This window comes from Leucopleurus acutus (assembly GCF_964270905.1).
Source record: "Leucopleurus acutus genome assembly, chromosome: 3".
Classification (NCBI taxonomy): domain Eukaryota; kingdom Metazoa; phylum Chordata; class Mammalia; order Artiodactyla; family Delphinidae; genus Leucopleurus; species Leucopleurus acutus.
The window spans coordinates 111,629,593-111,653,244 of record NC_139145.1 but is presented as its reverse complement, the minus strand read 5'-3'; the positions used below and the strand labels follow the sequence as shown (position 1 = coordinate 111,653,244).

Sequence of the window (23,652 nt, the reverse complement as noted above, 5' to 3'; positions counted from 1 at the left end):
GTATGCGAATTTTTACACTGCTCTTTATTTAACAGGCAAGTCAATACATGCTTGCTAAAACAAAGTTTCAACAAAGAAGGAAGGCGAATATATTGAGATTTCCCTACCTATTAATCTGTTTCAAAAACTTCCGGAAGAAGCCATGGATCATTTAAGTCCACTTAGCTTTCCTCCAAATTTGAATCTACTCTCCCCCCAATCCAATTCATGACTGCTTTCTAAAATGAAATTGTGGCCTATAAAAATCATTCAGGCATTGACATAGCTGGAGTCTCAAAGTCTTGCTTCAAAAACCATAAACAGCTTTGAATACCTTAGGAACTCAAGATAGTACCTTAACACCAAACACATTTTATCAGTTGCCCTAGGATACAGAGTTCACATTGGACACATCCAGATATAGTAAACAGATTCGGTAAATTTACTGGGATATGGAACACACCACTCATGCCATCTAAGCCAGACTAGCTAGTGTGGTAAGTATTTACCTCTCATTGTATCATATTTTTCCCCATCTTAATGCTAGTCCCTTCCTTTCTATCACTCCTAAATGTATTTCTTTCCAAATTTCTATCCCCAGGCCTCTGTTCTTATTTTACCCCTATTCCCTCATTAATTTAACTCACTTTTATAGCTGAACTGTCTTTCTTCCTTCCAAATTCCAGATTTCTGCTAAAAGTATCACAAGTCTCAGTTCATTAGTCATGTTAACTACAAATTATTTAAAAAATTTCTCTCTTCCTCAGTGCTTACAACTAGACAATCTCATCTTTTTAATTCTTCATTTTCATTCTTAATTTTCCATTTCATTTGCCACCATGCTAATTCAAGGGCTTCTCAGCTCACATAAGACTATTAGGATAGCCTCCTCACAGTCTCTTATCTTTAGCCCTTTTCCCTTCTTCAGCTCCTCTTACACAATGCCCTCAGATTAACTGTCCTAAAACAGAATTTACTATTTTTTGAATATGCTTGAAAAAATGACTCTCGAGTGCAGACAGAACAAAGCTTTCATCCAGTATAGTTGGAAAAGTACTCCATGAAAATTTTTGGAAAGCCTGAGTTTTCCAGGCTAAACCTCACTCAGTTTTTAAACAATGGCATGTCATATCCTTTGTGTCTCTGAGTACCGAGTTCCTTATCTAGTAGAATAACTAGGTCAGCCCAAATAAGCAGTTTTCAAACTTTTTTAAAGTTTTTGGATTGTTTTGGATTCTGACACTGTGAATATATAAAAGAGATTTTAAAAAAAGAAGAAGGTTGCTTATTCAAGCGTTTTACCAAGAGCCCTTGGGAGAGAGTTCTTGAACCCTGCAGGGGTAGAAGGGAGACAGATGCAGAAATAGCTGTTGTAATGCTGTTGGAACATGATGAAGATGTGAACTAAGGTACCTGCACTGTGATCAGAGAGGAGAAGACATGTGTAAGAAATGCTTAGGCAATGGAATTGACTGGTTTTGATGACCACTTGGCGATAACAAGGGAGCTTAAAAGAGGATTCATTTATGGCATAGGTAACTAGTTCAATCGAGTTTCCATTTAATAAGAAGAGAAAATAGAAGGAACTGGGAAAAAGTAAAAACTGAGCTGCTCTGGTTAAAAACAGAAAGAGGCCAAGGGCCTTCTGGTAGGATTCTCTCCCTCTCACTCCTAGGCACCATATGGGCCTTCCACTGCACCTCAAGATTCCAGGGAACTCAGCATGAAACCACTGAAAAGGATGATTTCACAGTTTCCTTACAGCTTTAAAATGCTACCATCTGTTAGCTAAGCATTGATCCCGTGTTTGATTTTTCTACTCTGGTCAAACAGCTCTTCTTACCATTCCTTAAACATAGTCTACATTGTTCCAACATCAGCCAGTTTTGAAACATCTCCAAAATAAATTCATGAATTTCCTATCTCTAATAGAAAGTTAGAAATGCATGTTATTTTTGAAAGTATATTTCTGTTGTTTATGTTATGATGCTATTGACAACATAATCACAGGCAGTGCAACATCTGCATCAAAAATAGTAAATTAAGGCCTTTCCATCTTTATCTTTCCACATTCACCAGAAATTAGACTTTAATAAAAATGAATACATCAGTGGGAGGAAAGGGGCTTAAGATGAAGTTCCATGAAAATACATACTTTGAAATATAAATAAGGTCAGACCTGTTTTGTTTCTTTATCTCTTTTCCATATTAGCTTCTTCATTTATTTATGAATTTCATAATGTCTATATAATGCAGTAAATTATTGTAAAAGATATTTAAGTAAAGTAGAATTCTTTCACAATGCTTTATAGTTTCCTTGATTGTCTCCCTTTATTCATGTTTCGTGTCGAATGACTGAAATAACATATTCCCTACCAAGAAATCTCAGGATCAAAAGAAATGGGGAAAATAGCTAATAGTTATTAGCAGTACTTAGATGCCACCCAGAAGCCATCCTAGGCCGACGGACAAGTTGATAAGACACACGTCTCACAGGTAAAGTGGCGAATGTACTTCTTCAAATCAACACAGCTTGCACAAAAACAAAACAAAATAAACAACTTACTTTACACTATAAGGAATATAAGGTGGTTTACACTTATATATGGCAAAAGAACTTACACTTATATATGGTTTACACTTATATATGGCAAAAGAAATTAAATTGGATCCTACAGGAAATGAAAACAAGGGTAGAAATAATATGGCAGATAAGAATAAGGCAAAAAATGAATCTCATTACAGTGGTCCCTAGGTATCCACAGGGGAGTGGTTCCAGGATCCCCGCAGATAGCAAAATCCGCAGACGTTCAAGTCCCTCACATAAAATGGCATAGTGCAGTTAGCTCTCTGTAACCGCAGATGTGGCACCTGCATATACGGAGAGCCGACTGTATGTCCCTACCTGTTGAGCTGAACAACAGCCTATACAGTACTGACTGACAAATGTTAATACATACCTAGGATAGTTTTTATCATCTTAATGAATTTTAAATATAACTTTATTTGTTCCTAGCCTATTAAGAACTCTAGTTTACATAGACTGTTTAGGAGAATTATGGCCCAATGTGAAACTATTCATTCATTTGAGCATTTACTAATTATGTCTCTATATGCCAAAAATTAAATATATATCAAAAGTTATGTGTACTTACTCTCCATATTCTTACCTATTTCGTTCCATATTCTTACATATCTATAAATTTTGACTGGTCTAGCAATATAATGCTATCTCTACATGTACTTTACTATTTGATATTTCAGACTTCTTGAGGAAAGATCTCTTTTGCTAGATAAGCCCATAAGCATAGGGACTACATCTGTTTTGTTCACCACTACATTCCCTAGAGCCATGCCTCCCAAGATAGAAAGCCTCTGCTACCTGCTTTGATCCACTTATGTCTTTACAACTTGCTCTTTTATCTAAATTTGTTTTAAAATACAAAGTGAATAAAAGTAGTATTAAATTACCTTCCTGCAACTACATATTCAGTTATACTAAAATAAGAAATGATAAACACTTATTAGGTAATATTTTATTTAATCATTCATTTATGTAAACACCAAACATAATTTGAACATCTCATGTCAGGCACCCTGCCAGGTAAAGAGCATGAAAAAGATAAATAAGACAAAGTCTCTTCCTTGAAGAAGCTCACAAATTATTAGAGAAAACATTCTATTACAAAAATCTAATATATAGGGATATTCAGGATATACACAGAGGATGTTACAGGATAATGGCAAAGAACGCACCTAACTCTGCAGTAGTTTCTACACAAGTATTGATATTTTCCTAAATAATATGTAATTATCTGTAAAAAAAATCTTCACAACATATAAAAACATTCTTCTCATATTATTTTATTTACATAATATATGTCTGTTTATATCATTTTTTAAAAAGCATACCATCACTATAAACCTGTAACATAATCCTTTCCAAATGTTACAAACACTGTCTTAGGCAAGAATACAAAAACCAGCCACATGTTATCAACAATTATGACTCAAGCCTATCACTCTACCTGAACATCTGAATGATGTGAAACATTTCCAGCTTCCCAACTAACAGACTACTTCATTCTGTTAACATTTGTTTAACATCTATTACTTGACAGACTCTGGGGAAGAACAGGTCTGATCTTTCCTGCTCTCAAGAGCTCATTGTAATAATGTTATTCCATTACCGTCACACTGCTAAACCAATAATATATTTTGACTCTATCTTTGCTTTAGGACAATTAAGGAATCGTCTCTTCATACCAGAGAACTAAAATTATAATCACTGTATATGTTTTTCATTAAAAGTTTAGTAGTATATGTTGATATTTTTGCTAAATATTTTGGAAATAAATGAAATCAGAAATAAATTATTAAATAAAACAACTCATGTTAAGCTGTAACAGGAAAAAAATCCAGTAAACATTAACTAGCTCCACATAAAAGCATTGCCTGTGATTTCGGAGTAAAATAAAAACAACAGTAATAGGGAGAAAAGGAAAGCTAGTCCAATAAACTTTACAAGCTAGCAGGTATTATTTCTAATCACTTGAAATGATGGTTTACTTTTTAATGATAATATTGTAATATATAATAATAATTTTATAATTTAGATGAACCTGGTTTTCATTCAGGATAAAAATAACAGGGCCAAGCTAGGTATCCCCCAGCCATATGGCAAAATAATTATCTTATAGTAAAATCTCTCTCTTCTCTTATAAAATAAATTCTTAATTACTAAATTTTCCTCTGTCATTCCTGATCTTATTCTCTACTCTCCTCTAGATAATCAACAGGTAGACATACTTCATAGAGTCTGTCATAGCAGAGAAGAAACAAACACAGATTTGTTTGGAGACCATCCCTAGATTTTCTGCCATCAGTTCTTAAGGATGAACCATAACAATGTCTGGAAACACATTAGAACTGACTGTGCATATTCTTTTTCTAAAGTTAATTATTGTAACTGTTTTAAAATCTTGTTATTTTAAAATAAAAAAATACAGAAAGCCATACAAAATAAATTTGTGGCATTATGAAATTTTATAAAGCAAACATATCGTTATTATAAAGTAACCACCACTGTGGTCAGGAAAAAAAGAACTTTGCCAGCCATCTCAGAAGCCACGGCCATGAGCCCCATCCCAATCATAACCTCTTCCTATCTCTCAGAAGGAACTATTATCCTGACATGTACGGTAATCATTTTCTTGTGATTTTTTATAGCTTTGTCATCCAAAAGTGCATCCCTACATACTATTAATTGCTGATTTCTAAAGGTATAATTATTTTACATTTGGTACTCCATATGGATGCTAAATAGTTAATATATTTTAAAATATACATGCAAAGGTCAAAATCATCTTAAATGTTTCCTCTCTTTTTCTTTTTCTCACAATAAATATGAACAGGGTGATTTTTTGAGGAAAAAGATATTAACTAACACTGCATCTATAATTATTTGGCAAATAAAATAGTATGGTGACAAAAATCCATATTCTAAAAAGGCAATGATTAGAAAACAAACCAAAAAAATTAAAAACCAAAAGCCAAAAATGTTTCTGGGATAATTATTACCAAAAAAGTTATTAGAAATTATAGAATGGCTCAAAATTACATCTATTCGGTTTGTATATCTCTCTCTTAGTATGTGCATTTACCAAAAAGGTCTTTCCTGAGCAGTGCTAAATATGCTTATGAATATAACATGGTTACATGAAAACATATGACCACCTAAAATTTCAATTTTATTTTACTAAAATTTTTATTTTATTTTTTTATTTTATTTATTATTTTTTTTGCGGTACGCGGGCCTCTCACTGTTGCGGCCCCTCCCGTTGCGGAGCACAGGCTCCCGACGCGCAGGCTCAGCGGCCATGGCTCACGGGCCCAGCCGCTCCGCAGCATGTGGGATCTTCCCAGACCGGGGCACGAACCCATGTCCCCTGTGTCGGCAGGCGGACTCTCAACCACTGCGCCACCAGGGAAGCCCTATTTTCTAATTTTAGAAGAAAGATTAGAACTCACTGTAAGGTGAAATTTAATCTGCTTTAAAGTAACTTTCCTGTATATAAAGTTAACTACAGATACTTGGAAAATACAGAACTATATAGATAAAAATAAAAATCATGCATAATCCCAGTATCAAAAGATAATCACTTTTAACACTTTAGCCTATTTTTTAATTAAAAGGATTATTCATAATTTACCTCATTATGCCTCCACTATCTCTTTTTTAAAAAAATGGTTCTGAAGAACCTAAGGGCAGGACAGGAATAAAGACACAGACGTAGAGAATAGACTTGAGGACATGAGAAGGGGGAAGGGTAAACTGGGACGAAGTGAGAGAGTGGCATGGACATATATACACTACCAAATGTAAAATAGATAGCTAGTGGGAAGCAGCCGCATAGCACAGGGAGATCAGCTCGGTGACCACCTAGAGGGGGGATAGGGAGGGTGGGAGGGAGATGTAAGAGGGAGGAGATATGGGGATATATGCATATGTACAGCTGATTCACTTTGTTATAAACCAGAAACTAACAAACCATTGTAAAGCAATTATACTTCAATAAAGATATTTAAATATATATATATATAAAATGTATAACTGAACCACTTTGCTCTACAGCAGAAATTAACACATTGTACATCAACTATACTTCAATAAAATAAATTTTAAAAAAAGAAAAAAGTAGTTTATCTTTCATTATCCATTCAATCTCATGGATAAGTAAAGACTAGAAAATAATGAGACTATTTTTTAAACATATCAGAATTTATACATGCAAGTATTTTTTTACTCTGAAGATGCAGCTAATAAAGAAAATATTTTTCAGAATGCTTCCTTGAGAACTACCTTGAAATTCGGTAGGTATACATACTAATCACTATCTCAGAAATGGTTCCCAGTGGACTCTAATATAGCAATATTACGTGACAGAATTTTACCAAACTCTTATTGTTTGTTCCTGTTTTCTTCCCTGAGTCTTTCAAACTTCCATATTTACACATTAAACATGAATTATGTTGATCATTTTCAGAAATTGTCTACTATTAAGAATTCAGGAAATCCTACCCATGAAAATTACCATAAAAGTTTGCTACAGAAAACAAATGCATTTCTAAAAATCCAATTGCAATATAAGATTCTATAAGTCAAACTCTATCTTTTCAGCAACCTCCATTTGAAAAAATTTAGAGATGTATTACCATTAAAAATAAATTGACTTAAAGGTATAATAAAAATGCCACCTAAGAAATCACATCTCTTAAAACTAATGTTTAAGATAAAATTATGAAATATCTGATAAAACATGTACTAATTCATAACAAATTGTAAAATCCAAATACTGACTTTTTTCTAAACTACATTTTCTTAGGACCAAATTACATGGTAAGGGTTTAGTCTTCCTATAAAATCTAAGTTCACTCCTACCTCTGGTCAATGCTCATTTTCAAAAACCTTGAAATATTTAAGTGGGTTTCTAAAGTGAGTACTCTCTGAAATACTGAAAGCACCTTATGGATGCAAAATGATTACGATTACGATGATGATGATGGCTATGACAACAACAATGATGATTTATCTATGCTTCTAAGAAGGAGATACTAAATTAGTTCAGTGTTCCCTATAAGCTCTCCATGGTGAACAGAAGGCTGCATCTTTCTATACAATGGAATTTCGAAAAAGTACTTATGTAATTAATTTCTTAAGATGTAGATCCACAAACATTGTACGTCCTTTACAGCAGAACACTGATACTATCTAATGCCATCTAGTTGTCAAAATCAGTGGTTATTTAAAAAACTTTTCCCATTACTGGCAGGCCAAATCTAGGCAAGTCTTTCTTGATGTAAGAGACGGATGAGATGAGTATCTCACTCTAGCCAGAATCCTTACACTCTTCGTGGTTGGATCTCTGCTTTACTTTACAGCCATTGCCCAAAGGTGAAAAAGGAGAAGGAGATTGTTCAAGTAAATGCTGTGTCCTGGGCCCTGCCTTTTCTGCCTTTTCTGTACTTCTTCTTTATATGCAGCAGCATCTCTTTCACTCACCTTGTCCCCAAGAGCTAGTGTTTAGCACAAAGCAAGCTTTATAAGTACAATCAATATCAGATGAAGTAATCACAAGCCATCTCACTTTAATCAGTTTAGTATACGTTTAAAGTATTACACAGTTTAGTATACGTTTAAAGTATTACACAGTATTACAAGATGCCCAAGATTTTCACTTCTCTTAAGTCTGTATACTCTTCCTTATGCTGTGTTTGGGGTTATAATTCTTCTGGCTAGTTCCACTCTTCAGACTAAGGCTGGGGTATTTCCTTTGGAAGAACAAGTTCTTTTTCCCTTTTGAGCCCCGGTTCTGGTTTTAAAGGCTATTTACACAGAATGATGCCTCCCTTCTACCAACTAAACATGTATCCTTCTGGTAAAGTTTAAGGTACTTAAAATGGATATTTCCTCAGGCTCCAGGCCCAATTCCACTTCCTCCACACCAAGGAAACTGGTTTTCCTCCATCCCAAACTCAATCTGCATGTCTTTTATGGTCAGTTCTGCAAACACAGTGTTTTCCCAGCCCCTTCAAAACACAATCTCCTCATTCTTAAATGCTATTTTTCCCTAAAGAAAACCTACTCCCCCGCCACTTTTTTTTTTTTTTTTACAATTCTATTTCCTGATGCCATCAACTCTCTAAAATCACATTTACAGTTCTTCTAAGAAAACACTCAATATACATCACCTAGCCAAGGATAGGCCACTGCTCTTCCTTAAGAATTAAAAAAAAAAAATTCACATTTTCATTTTTGCCCAGACTCTTTTGCTCTCTTATCTTGTATTTCCTTTAATTTACAATAAATTTATTTATGGAACTGAATTCAGTGAAGGGGATATTTAGCCTTATGATGTGTAACTAAAAGTTGCAAAAGAGAATAATGTAATATTTCTATATATTTTTAAAATGCTATATGCAGAAGAGGAACTTTTCACTTATAGAATTCTTATGATGAATTTTGTGGAATAATTACTACTTAATTTTTATAAATCTGCAACTTCACAAATCAGGCACACTTAAAGATAAGAAACACCTTTAACATCCTGGAGTTAGGACTACTCTCTTATCCTAAGTTTCTTCAACAAGACTCACAAACCCATTTGTATTTCACTTTTAAAGTGATGAGCCTACTTCCCAAGACAAAAAGAATAATTTCTTAAGTACCAAAGGAAAAAAATGGATGGTCCAATGCATTTTTCAAGAACAGTGGTTAAGAAGAAAACTGACAATATAACTTAGTAAAATTATATAGTAACTTACGTAATCATGGAAGGCTTTTGCTTCACTTGAATGTTCACATGTTTCCCGTCTTTCTGGAGCTGCACAGTAGAGATCCCAAAATACACTAAAAAAGTAATTATGGTAACATTAAGAAAATCATATAATGTCAAATGAGAGATCACAATTCCAAAAATTAGAAGACAAATGTTCTTTACACAAAATGTGTTTTCTTCTTCAGGGCAAGTATTTATTTGAAAGATTTAAATACAGACAAGGCTCATCATGTAATAATAGTGTATAACCCAGCCATTGTTCAGAAATGCTAAGATTTTTCCAAAATGAAAATTTAATTTAAAAAAATTTAGACTGTCATTCTTAACTGTCTATTTACATGACTTAAACACATGATTGAAATAATTATAATACTTTTCACAACTTCCCCATGAAGAATGAAAAGGTTTTAAAAATACCAATTTAAGCATTAAGGAATTAAAGTAACTTTATTTATAAAAGTGGAATTAATTTTTTCAAGATAATTTTGTTGTCCAATCCCCAGACCGATACCCTACCCTGACCGTTAAGTCACACCTGTCAAATAAATATATTTTCTTAAAACATCCTCTGGTTTTCCCTTGTAATTACAAAGACAGGTTAGTAATTTTGAAAATTAAAAAATTCACACTAACTTTCTTTTTTTCTTCCTACTCAAGCACAATGGGAAAAAGCAAGACGGAACTGGTTGAGAAAAAATAATTATACTGCTTACAAAACATATGGCCCCAGTCATCCTCCCATTTATAAAATTAACAACAAACGTGAGCAAGGGATTAAAAATCAGCAAAGCAAATGGCTGAAAGTACTGGCAATAAACAAAGGTAATTTTACTGATCAACAAGTATTTTTTATTATACATTTCCCACTCTATAGAATTGGAAAGTAGGCTAAGCTGAGTGGTTAACAGCACAAGTTTTGGAATAGGACATATTTGAGACAAAAGCTGGCCCTGCCGTTTACTAGCTCTTTTTTTTTTTTAATCTTTATTGGAGTATAATTGCTTCACAATGTTGTGTTAGTTTCTGCTGGACAACAAAGTGAATCAGCTATATGTATACATATATCCCCATACTCCCCTCCCTCCTGAGACTCCCTCCCACTACTAGCTCAATTTGTTTAAACAGATAGGAATTTCCTCCTCTATACAATGGGGTTGCTGAGAAAATTAAATTATACAAAATAAACACAGGGTCTTATAGTAAGCATATTATTAATAATATCATCAACACTATAATTAGCTTGCACAAAAGCTTAAAATGCATACATATTGTTAAGGCAGGTCATTGGGCTGAGGGCACAGTTAACAATGGTACAATAAAACTTGGTAAATCAAACTGGTCTCTTTGTTTTGACCCTTGAAGTCTCGTTTAACCTGGGGTCTCTCTCCTCAGTTAGGATAAAACATTCTGTATGCCTTATAACACAATTAATTCAGTAAAATAAGATTACCCTTAGAGGTGAAAAATATGAAAGATTAAGTACTGGCATTTATTTCCTTTTAAATTTCTACAATAAGCAAGAAATACAAAGCAAACAATAAAGACCAAATTAATTTAAATAAACTTCAATTCCATTAGGAGAGTGAAAGCAGTTAAAAGTTGTACCTGACCTCCCTCTATCCCTTTTGGGATAAAAAGTATAAGAATTATACACAGACAAGGATACAGCTTAAAGTTTTCCACCTGGATCAGGTGTGTTATGAATTACAGTATATTACAATTATTCTCATTTTCATGTTCTTAAGGAACTTAAAAGCTCTTAAAACCAAAACTTTATAATGGTTGTCTTTAAATTGTATTTAGTTTAACCACAGAATATTATATGCAATATTATGACAATGTTTCTCTTTATGGATTTAATAGAAGGTCAAAAATTTGCAAGAGCCAGATTAAGGATAATAAACCAAATTACTAAAGCAGATAACTTTATATATCGTATTTCTAACAATCCTACATTACCTATACATTTTTTTCCTTGAATAAAGGTAAAGAAATATATCCTTTTAAACTCATTTATCCAAGGGAGAAATACACGGTTCTACAATAATAGAGACATCAATACTCTACTCTCAATAATGGACAGAACAAGCAGACAGAACACAAGCAAGGAAATAAAGGGCTTAAATGGCACAATAAACCAACTACATCTAATAGACATACACCGAACACTCTAACCAACAAAAAGCATACATGTTCTTCTAAAGTTCACATGGGACATTTTCCAGGATAGATCACATGTTAGGGCACAAATTAAGTCTCAATAGACTTTAAAAGATAGATATCATACAATGTATGTTCTCTGACCACAATGAGATAAAGTTAGAAATCAATAACAGAAGGAAAACAGAAAAATTCACAAATTTGTGGAAATTAAAGAACACACTCCCAATGGGTCAAAGAAGAAATCAGAAGGAAAGAAGCTAGCAGAAGGAGATAATAAAGATTCAAGCAGAGATAAATGAAATAAAGAATTAAAAAAAAGAAAATTATTAAACCAAAAGTTGGTTCTTTGAAAAGATCGACAAACTTGACAAACCATTAGCTAATAGACTAAGAAAAAAGAAAGAAGACTCTAATTATAAGAAAAAAGAAAGAAGACTCTAATTATTAAAGATTCCACAAAAAACTGTTAGAACTAATAAATAAATTCAGTAAAGTTGCAAGATAAAAAAATCAATATACAAAAGTCTGTTGTAATTTGTGATGTTTGTTTTTGTGAATCTACACTAACAATGAACTATTAGATATAGAAATTAAGAAACAATCCCATTTCCAAATACATCCAAAAGAAAAAAATACCTAGGAATATATTTAGCCATGGAGGTGAAAGAGCGATACATTGAAAACTATAAGACATTGATGAAAGAAATTGAAGAAGAAATTTAAAAAAAAGAAAGATTTTCCATGCCACAGATTGGAAGAATTAATATTGTTAAAATGTCCACACAACCCAAAGCAATCTACAGATTCAATTCAATCCCTATCAAAATTCCAATGGCATTTTTCACAGGAAAAATAACCTTAAAATTTGTATGGAACCACAAAAGACCCTGAATAGCTGAAGCAATCTTGAGAAAGAATAATAAAGCTGGAGACTTCCCAATTCCAAACTATACTATAAAGTTATAGTAATCAACAAATACAGACTTCCTCTCTCTACAACTTGACATGCTGGAGGCCCAGGAGCTTTTCAATTTCTCTAATCCAAAGCCTGAAACAAAACACTATCCTTGAAATTGTGGTAGATTGATATTCATGAATAATGCTTTAGATTTACAGTCTCTTTATTCCTAAGCAGAAACAAGTGAAAAATCTCTATTTTAGAAATGAAGAAGATAGAGACTAAATACAGAGAAGCAAAACTTGCACAGTACTGAAATCTTTGTTCTTATATCATTTTTTATTATTAAAAATTTCCCCACCTAAGTTAAAAGAAAACACAGGATTCCCAGGTTGAGGATCTCATCCAAATACTTTTTTCCTTCTATCCTGAGGATGTGAGTCAAAGTGACTAGCTAGCTTTCAATTTCTCTAGGGAACACAGAAAGCAAAATGGTTGTCAGAGAAGTCTACGAGGGTGGGTAAACATGTCAGATGTGTCCCAGAAGATGGGATGCTAAAGTAATTATATAACCTTCATGCCATTGGCAAGATCTAGAATTCTATGAAAATAAAAATTAAAAGAAGAAGCAAAAAAAAACCCTGGGGAAGACATTTTTTTCTGAGGAGCAAGTCATGTTATTATAAGTTCAAGTCTAAAAATAACTAAGGAAGTTACTTCTTGTTGACTGTCCCAAAAATACATTATCAATTAATGTTAGCTACTCTTAACCTATATTGAAGAAAACTATCCATTCGTAACGCTCCGGAGGGTGGTGAAATGTACATGTACCTGCTCATCACCTTAGAACTTCCACATACCTGTACTTGTATCATTCCTTAGCACTGCTTAATACCTTCTAAAATGTAAGCATTAAATTTTGCCCCACTATCATAAAATTCTCACATAATCCTGGATTAGTAACAAATTCATATTTTAAAGTATCATCAAAATAGCTTACATTTAATAAGTATGTGCTAAATTCAAGCATCATATACTAAACATTTTCCATCATTTAATCCTCCTATTATTTTCCCATTTTATAGATAAGGGAACTGAGACTTCAAAAGGTTAAATAATTTACCTAAGTGGCACACAAGTGGCCACACAAGTGCCACACAAATGGCAGAGCTGGGCTCAAACTTTTTATCTTACATTGTTTTGCCTCTAATGTGAGTGTGGTATTAAAATTTCTTATTTCAAAGATGCCTTATATTCTGATTATGGGCAGGTTTATACAGCTCTGGCACTGTGAACACCATCAGCTGTTACAAGAGTGTGGTAGCTAGATACCTGTCCTGGATGAGACAGCAAACACTTTGTTATCCTACCTTCTACCCCTGTACTCCAACTCATTTCCTGAGTAACCTATGGCAACCACCTCCTCACCCTACACAAGCTGCCAGTGATCCATGGATGCCTCAAGACAGACTGGACTCAGAAAAGACAACTTTTCTGAGTCATTTATATCTACTGTCTGGAATTAGCCACTCATGATGCTCAAAAGGGGGCTGTAATTAGTGTCTTATTAATAGTGGGCCACTAAATTCTGCTTCCTATTTAAGAAATAATATCTGTTACTGAGATGAGTACTGGTTACAATTCAGAAAACTTTAATTCTGAGTTTGATCTTGAGCAAATACTTTTGTTCCTTAGTTTTTTTATGTAAAGAGAAAATATCTGTTATGTATTTTACAGACTTTTGTGCAGATACAAAGATGATTTACACTAAAGTACTTTTAAAATAAGTATGAAGGTATTAAAAGTATTCTAGAAAAGTCTCATAGAGTTATTATGGCCAGAAAGAAAGTTTTCTTATTAAGTAAAATTTGCCTCAATTTCCTTTCTAATCCTTTGCATTTAATGGAAGATTCCATCAGTTTTTTTTTACAATGTCTTCTCCCCACCAAATCTTCCTCCGTATTCCACATTCCTTTCCTACTCTCCCAGACACATTTCGCTTCTCCCCTATAGCCTGACCACCTGTGTTCTTTGCTTTCTCTCTTGCTAATACTATTTATTCCCTTATCACTGTGATTATACTCTTCTTCTATCCTAGTTGTTGCCTACATTTTCTTATATTGATGTTTAGTTTAACTTAATTCAAGTAAATAATTAGCTACGCAATGCCTATTACAGGCAAGAACTAATGGGTAAGAACTAGTCTACCAATTACAAATATTATACCATTCTAGTAAGCCTGCTGACTAATTCCAATGCTATTATTTTCACATAAGTATTTGGTTATTCTTAGCTATACCTGATGGCATCGTTAGATTCTAAAATCATTAGAGTGCTAGCGTGCTGCAAGATTTGACTTTCCACTGCCAAGTGACAGAAACTGGATTCTCGTGATAATCTTAGTTATTAGTTTATTTTCTCTGCAATGTTATACATATTTAATTACAGGATATAAATACATGAGCCCAAAGTTACTTCTAAAGGTGTTTTACATATAATATTAAATAAAACTGAGTCACAGTTTCTGCCATTAAAACTTTAAATAGGAAGTTTCAAAAAGTGTGTATTTTTGAATTACACAAATCTAAAAGGACATTCATTTCAGAGGAAAGAAGTTTCTTGGCATTTTTATTTCTAAAATTCATGGAAGAGAGTTGGGAGCTTTTATTAAAGCATACTAAGAGGAAATACGCTTTCAAAGGGATTTGATCAAGGTAAATGCAATGAACACAAGAGGGAGGTCTAAGAAGTATGACAGCACTTCGGCACGGTGCAAACTGGGAAAGAAGAAAAGAAATGGTAAGGGAAATCATATCAAAAACAAGAAAAACAGTTGCAGAAAGTAAAATCACACACTTTCCTCTATCCCATACTAAAAGGAGAAATTCCGCTCCTCCTCTCTCTCCAAGGCCTTTGCCCCTCATCTCTCCTGTAGTTTATTCTGCATTTTTGTGCATGTTTATTGCTCTTTCATGCATCTTCAACCTCTCCTACTCTTTTCACCTCAATCTATATACATGCTCAAATCTATTCAATTTTAAAAATAAAAATGTTAGGTCCTGTTCCATTGTTAATCCTGAAACTACTACACACATCACCACATACTTCAACTACTCTCCATAAACCTGGAGCTGGAAAAATGAAATATAACAGCCTTCTAAATTTCACTTTCACTACTCCACTGAAACTGTTCTCCCCAAGACCACCAAAGTTCACTTTACTTCCCGATTCAGGAAAATACTTGTTGTTGTTGTTGTTGTTGTTGTTTTTTACTTTTACCTGCTGCAGATTTAATCTCGCCTTTGAATGCCTTTTCTGGTTCCCATACATTATTCTTTCCTGATTACCCTCCTTCCTCTCTAAGTATTTTCTTTTGAGGCTCCTCTTTATCCACCTACACTTAAAGGTTGACATTCCCCAGAGTCCCAACCCCAGGCCCTGCTCTTACTTGTTACACTGGCAGTTTCACCCATGAACACTCTTTACTACAGTATAGTCTATGCTGATAATTCCCAAACCATTATGGGCCTGTCTCAGACCTACAGATCCAGAGCTCTGACTGTATAGGGCATCTCTCTCTGAATGTGACATAGGCATCTCAAAATTTAATCTGTCAGAGCTAAATCATGGTCTTTTTTCCAAAGCCTGTTGCTCTCTCTATACTCACTCACTCAATCAATGGCATCAGTGTTCATCCCACCATCCAAATCTAAAACTTGGCAACTTCTTCATTCACCTCCAATCTATTCCACTCAGTGTTCACTCTCTGGGGTCCATCACTTAATAACCTTTCAACTGGACAATAGCAACTGCCCTGTAAACTAAACTCTGCCTCTGCTCTCAATCCTCTTCAATCCATGTCTATGGTAATGCCAAGTATCTAAAAGCACAAAGCTAATCATGTCATATACCTTGTTTAAAATTTTTGAGTTCTAGTCCAAAGTCCTTGATGCACTCCAAGACTTCATAGTCTGACCCCTGCCTTTGTTTCTAGCCTTATATTCTATCACTTCATAGTACTGCATCTACAATTCAACTGATCCAAGAGACCTGCCTTTCTTTGAATGCATGAGGATCACTTTTAAGATTTCATGCTAACCATTCCTTGCCCTAAATACCCTTTTCTCACTCAACTTTCAAATCAGCTCAGATTCACTTTCCCTGTGTAGCCTTTCCTACCTCTCCCAAGCTGATGTAAGTATTCCTCCTGTATTGCTATTATAACCAGTACATACCTCAGTTATAATACTATTAATTGTTTATCTCTCCTACTACTTAGTTCCTTGAAGGCAACATAATTTTGCATAGTAAATATTTGGTGAAAAGGCTTAAACAACAGGAAAACTCCACTTGCAAATATTCTATAAAAGACAAAAGTGAGGGCTTCCCTGGTGGTGCAGTGGTTGAGAGTCCGCCTGCCGACGCAGGGGACACGAGTTCGTGCCCCAGTTCAGGAAGATCCCACATGCCGCGGAGTGGCTGGGCCCGTGAGCCATGGCCTCTCAGCCTGCGGGTCTGGAGCCTGTGCTCCACAGCAGGAGAGGCCGCAACAGTGAGAGGCCCACGTACGGCAAAAAAAAAAAAAAAAGAATAGATAATACATCAGTGGGACAGAAAAGAGAGCCCACAAATAGTCCCATATAAATATAGTCAACTGATCTCTACAAAGGAACAAAGGCAATACAATGGAGCAAAGATAGTCATTTCAACAAATGATACTGCAACAACTAGACAACACCCCATGCAAAAAAAAAAAAAGAATGTAGACACTAGAAATCCTTCACAAAAATTAACTCGAAATGGATCACAGACCTAGATGTAAGGTATAAAACAATAAAACTCCTAGAAGTTAACTTACAAGAAAACCAAGATAACCTTGAGTATGGCAATGATTTTTTAGGTATAACATTAAAGGCACAATACATAAAAGAAATAATTGATAAACTAGGTTTTGTTAAAATTTAAAACTTCTGTTCTGCAAAGGGCAATGTCAAGATAATGAGAAGACGAGCCACAGACTGGGAGAAAATATATGCAAAACACACATCTGATAAAAGACTGTTATTCAAAATACATAAAGAACTCGTAAAACTCAACAATAAGAAAAAAAACAACTCAATTAAAAAATGGGCCAAAGACCTTAACAGATACCTCACCAAAAAATATACACAGATGACAAATAAGCATATGAAAAGATGCTCCACGTCATATGTCATCAGGGAAATGCAAATTAATACAATGAGATACCACTACACACCTATTAGAATTGCCAAAATCTGGAATACTGATAGCAACAAATGCTAGTCAGGATGTGGAGCAACAGAAACTCTCATTTGTTGCTGGTGGGAATGAAAAGTGGTACAACCAGTCTAGAAGACAGTTTGGCAGCTTCTTACAAAACTAAACATATTCTTAGCATATGATCCAGCAATTACACTCTTTGATATATACCCAAAGGAACTAAAAATGTATGACTACATAAAAACCTACACGTGGATGTTTATAACAGCTTTTTTCATAATTGCCAAGCTTGGAAGCAACCAAGATGTCCTTCAGTAGGTGAATGAATAATTAAACCATGGTACATCCAGACAATGGAATATTATTCAGCACTAAAAGAAAAGAGCTATCAAGCCATGGAGAAACTTTAAATGCATATAACTTAGTGAAAAAATCCAATCTGAAAAGGCCACATACTGTATGATTTCAACTAAATGACATTCTGGAAAAGGCAAAACTATGGAGACAATAAAAGAATCAGTGAGTACCAGGGGTGGAGGGTGGGTGGGGAGGGATGAAGAGGCAGAGTGTGGACTTTTAGGACAGTGAAAATACTCTGTATATTACTATAATTGTGGATACATGTCATTATACATTTGTTCAAACCCATAGAATGTACACCAAAAATGAACTGTAATGCAAATTATGGACTTTGAGTGATTTAGTGTGTTAATGTAGGTTCATCAATTACAACAATGTACCACTATGGTGGGGAATGTTGATAATGGGAAGGCTATATATGTGTGGAAGCAGGAGGTATAAGGAAAATCTCTACCTTCCCCTCAATTTTGTTGTGAACCTACTGAAAACTACTCTAAAAGATAAATAAAGTCTTAATTTAAAAAAAAAATCAAAGGGACCACTGAAACAGCTGAAAAAAAAAGTCAGGCCTCTGCTGGATTTAAGGCTCACAGTCATGGCTGGCTACACACAATGATCAGGAAAGCTTAGGAGCTGGGCAGTTTCCTGGAAGAGGGGATACACAGCTTTTCATCAGTTCTCAGAGGACCCCATGACTTCAAAATTATTAAGAATCACTGATTTATATCGACAAAGAGGCACCTCAAAAGGTACGTTAGTATTGATAGTTTTAGGGAAGAACATTAAAAACACTGAAAATAATGTACCTTTTGCATGTGCTAGATTTAAATTAAAATAAATATGGTCTAAAAATATTTATGCTCATTATTTACAATTTCTTTGATATCTCTAACTAAGTAAAAATTTCTTAAAATACCAAAACCACAGAGGAAGAGCTCCCCTGAATCTAACAGCCATAGAAAAAGGAAGGGCAATAGCAGATTTAAGAGCTATACCTTCTGATAGCAAAGACCAAAAAAACTAGTCTGATGGAAGCAAAAAGCCAAAGTATTCAGTGAGTTTTTATCAACCATTTACAGTACGAGGATAGGTTAAATTCATGAGGGAGTAAAACAGAAATAGGTGCAAGAAATAGAATTAATTCTATAATGAAAAACTTTAAATCCTCATTTTGTTAACCCACTAATCCAATAGGGACAGACTTCTAAAGTGGTTTCTTGTGTCACTTTGCAGACCTAATAGGAAACATACAAAATATAAGGGTGTCAACAAGTGGGAAACTCAAATACATTCAGCAAATAATTAAGCGTTTCTAGTCTAGATCTAGATATCATAAATACAGACTATGTAAAATGAAAAACTGACCTTTATACCACTATATGTTACAAGAGGTCAGTCTTAAACCCCAGGAAAACAGCACAATGACACTGCTTAACTGCAGTGAACCGTTGTTCCAAATAAAGGAACAACTCTGAACCAACGGACTGCACCTGTTCCTGCCATACGTATGTGAGACAAACAAGGGAAACCCACAACCACAACTGACCAAGTGTGGTTCTATTCACCATGGAACTTCTAGTAAAGCACGTTTTCAGGAGAGAGATTAAAAAGATGATGGCATGAAGTAACGGACCAAGGAAACCACGTGCACGGCACTAGAAGAGAGCTTTTGTTTTTTCTTTTGAATAAGATTCAAATCTTATTCAAGATTCATCTCTCATTTGAGAGATGAATGTATAAAGTACTGAACAGGAAATGCTCCTAACTGAAGAAATTTTTTAAAAATGAAAGAAAAAGAAAAGCTTAGCTTGTCCATTTGAATACCTAGACTAACAACTACTGCTGTAGAAAAGTCACATACCCGGGCATACTTGTACCACAATAAAATTTATAAGTTCTGATATCAACTGGGCCTTTAATACTGACTGACCATCTTTGTGTACATTCCTAGTCAGTTCTAGCTCTGAGTCTATACAGAATTATTTCAAACTATTTTGGACTATTCTCTCTCCTAAAAATTTACCACCATCACCACCACTACCTTCAATAGCCTCGGGTTTAGATGAGGTCACATGGGTGGGGCCCTCATGGGCAATTAGTGCCCTTATAAAAAGAGACACCAGAAAGCTAGTTAGTTAGCTAGCACGTGCTTGGTCTTTCTCTCTCATTCTCTGTTATGTGCTCGCTCTCTCTTTCTCTCTCTCTCTCTCTCTCTCTCTCTCTCTCTCTCTCTCTGCCATGTGAGGACACAGTAAGAAGGCAGCCATCTACAAGCCAGGAAGAGAGTTCTCACCAGAAACAGACCATGCTCAGCAGCTTGATCTTGGATTTCTAGCCTCCAGAACTGTGTGAAAATAAATTTCTGTGGTTTAAGCCACCCAGTCTATGGTATTTTATTATGGTAGCCAGAGCTGACTAATACAATATCATACTTATAGCTGGAGATTCCACACACTGGTCACAATTCCAGCTTGATTTAATAGAAGTATCTTTAAGTTAAATAACATTAATGCTGGTTTTGAGTTTATTTGTTTTTTATTTTTCTAAGTGCCACCTTTCAGAAAATAATTGTAGAAAATGATAAAGTATAAGTGAGAGGCATGAAATCATAAACAGGTACAGTGCAGGCCTACTGAAATGCATCATCAATCTAGTGAAAATGGAATTAAAGATACTTACCACCACCAAGAATGTAAGAATCCTGGTGGTTCCCCCAATGTGATGTTTTTTTCCCATCTTATCTAAAATGAATAAAAGAGATATTAAATACTTTCCTAATAATACTTCTCATACATATTATAAAGCAATATTTTTCCATTTAAAATATTATGATAATATATAAGATTTTCATGTTATTCTTTACTCAAGTTTTAAAAATACTCATTTTATATTGTGATTTGCTGACTGGATAGTTTGAGAGGAGATGCCTCCATTATTTTCCTGAATTTGCTTCCCATTGTGCCATAATTTCAGAAGATATTTCAGGATCCTAAGGCACATGAAAATCACCATTATTAACACCAATATGAAAATCAGTTATCACCACTAACCCAGAAATTTGCAAGAGACTGGGCTTAATATGTAGACTCTAAATTATACTCTAAGGATTGAATTTTTTAATAAGTTCCTTATTTGAGGGGATGGGAGTAAGAAGGCATATGACTTTCATAAGAATTTTTAAAAGATGGTGACATAAAACTTTCCAATTATTTATATTTCAGATGAGTTGGAGTTCACTATAATAAACATTTAAAACAAGGTCAATATTCTCAAAATTACAAGTTCTGACTAAATGCTTTTACAAATTAAATTTAAAAACTGGAAAGCTGTGTGGGTGCTTATACAGTGCCTTTTTTAAGCATTGGATCACAGTCAACAGAAAGGATAAAAATCTTTGCATTCAGGGAGATAATAATTTAGTAAGGAAGATAGATCATAAACAAGCAAACAAACAAAAATAGGAAATTGTATTTACATTAGAAATAGAAGGTGACAAATGCTGTGGAGGAAAACAAAACAGTGAAGGAGGATAAAGAGAAAAGGTAAATGTAAGTTATAATTTTAGCTAAGGTGATCCAGCTTTGAAAACAAACAATCCTTATGTATAAGTATATCCTGTAGTTTTTAAATAATTAAAAATATTTAACAATACTCCAATCAATAAAATGTGCCCACAGACCCTTAACACTACTAGGAAGTAAACAACTATAATTATAGATTTCAAAAAATTCAAGGAATCCTTTCTATCACTTACTATGGAAGAAGTTATCCCAAAAGGATAAAAACCAAAAACATTTAAAAATGAAAACTCAAGAAGTGGCCCTAAATGTAAAAAAAGAAAAAAAATCAAAACCTCTCTAAGGAAGAGATGCAAAACTTAAGTGCAATTAAAATAACTGAAACTGATTACATGTTTAGAGTTCTTATGTACACAAAACATAAACCACTGGGAACCTTGACATAGACAAGTAATTTGCTCTCAAAAAACAAACGAACTTTCTAAAGATTAGAAAATTATATATGTGATAACCAGTTTTAAAAAGAGCTAAAAGGGGGCTTCCCTGGTGGCGCAGTGGTTGAGAGTCCGCCTGCCGATGCAGGGGACACGGGTTCGTGCCCTGGTCCGGGAAGATCCCACATGCCGCGGAGCGGCTGGGCCCGTGAGCCATGGCCGCTGAGCCTGTGCGTCTGGAGCCTGTGCTCCGCAATGGGAGAGGCCACAACAGTGAGAGGCCCGCGTACCGCAAAAAAAAAAAAAGAGCTAAAAGGTGAAACTCTAGCAATTAATGAACTTGAATTTATAAAGTCTAAATGTGATCTATGAACCAGAACATGTTATATAAATGTAAGCCAGATCCTAGCTTGAATTCTCCTAAGCAGTAACGCTCAAAAAAAAATTTTAAATCTATACTACCTTTTATCCGATAATTTCAGTTGATCAATATTCTACCTTTTTGGTTCATGAAAAAATAAGGAATGGTACTTAATGAATCTTATGAGAAATAAAACTCTGATGTCCTGCTAAAGTTATAATTTAGTCAGAAACCTGTGTCTCATCTTTCTCTCAATCCTTTCTCTTACCATTTTTTCACTAGTCTTCTTGAAAGGGCATAATAATGGACCTCACAGATGTGCCCCAGACACACTAATATTCCTAACCCCTGGAATCATCCTAAGCATATAAACAGTAAGTTTTTTAAAGCAGTGTCCTTATGTTTCATCTCAGTTCATCTTGACTTTACATAATACAACTGTGAAATAATTAAAAGGAGAATGTGAGATGACTTATGAAGAGTCAAAATAGCATGACTAGCTCTCAGTGCCAGACTGTGCTGGAGGTTGGATTAGACCCACAGTCTAAATGAGTCCCACTGCACCACATCAGCTACTAAGCAGTCTCCTTCCTGTACCTTCACAACTTCCACAACCAATCATCAGCTATTTCAGGAGATAAGGTACTCTAGGAAAATAACTATAAGATTTATATTTGATATGGTCTTTCACAAGAGGAAGTCTGAAGGTAATGCATCTGTATTTTAAACAGTATTACATCTTATTATTCCTAAGAGAAATTCAAAATGTTTTACATACATCATCTTTTTCATCCTCAAACATTCTTTACTATATCATAAGTAAAGTTCATCTTTCTCACTTAAATTGCAAGTCTGTGGCAGAAACAGCTAAAACTTTGGTCCATCATATTGAAGTTAACACAAAACTCACAGTTATTCAATGAACAACAACTAACGTTTTAGGTATTTGCAAAGAAGAGATGGTTATACATAGGAATATGTTTCCACAGTGAATGGCATTTTTTGCTTCCAAACTAATTACCACTCTAGATATTACTTGTTTAGAGAAAGCATGAGATGATGCTCAAGAAAACAGAACCTGATCTATAGAAAACTTTGGCACATTTACTGCAGCATTTTTAGAAACAATGAAAATGAGAAACAACCTGAAAAACATTCACCAATAGTGAATGTAAAATAAATTTTCATGCTTAAATACTACAGAACAGTGTGTAATCATTTAAATGAATAAGATATATCTACATGGAAAAAGAGCCATGCTATATTGGTTTTTCAAGCTGGAGATTACACAAGGTTGGAGAACAAATACATATAGTATAAAACCTTTCCTGTTTAAAAAAAAATGTGTGAATATGTACGT

At 34.3% G+C, this 23,652-nt stretch overlaps 1 protein-coding gene across 3 annotated transcripts in view; it reads right to left on the bottom strand.

Moving 5' to 3' along the window:
• SSBP2 (single stranded DNA binding protein 2) overlaps positions 1-23,652 on the bottom strand; it is a gene marked incomplete at its 3' end in the record, with an annotated part of 295,732 nt that overhangs the window by 190,322 nt on the left and 81,758 nt on the right. For all 3 annotated transcript variants that reach the window (XM_082837009.1, XM_082837010.1, XM_082837008.1), the window contains exons 3-4: positions 20,659-20,720; positions 9,304-9,388 (exon numbers count right to left, since the gene is read on the bottom strand). In XM_082837009.1, the coding sequence (XP_082693135.1) occupies positions 9,304-9,388; positions 20,659-20,720 (147 nt within the window). The remainder of the gene's footprint in view (positions 1-9,303; positions 9,389-20,658; positions 20,721-23,652) is intronic.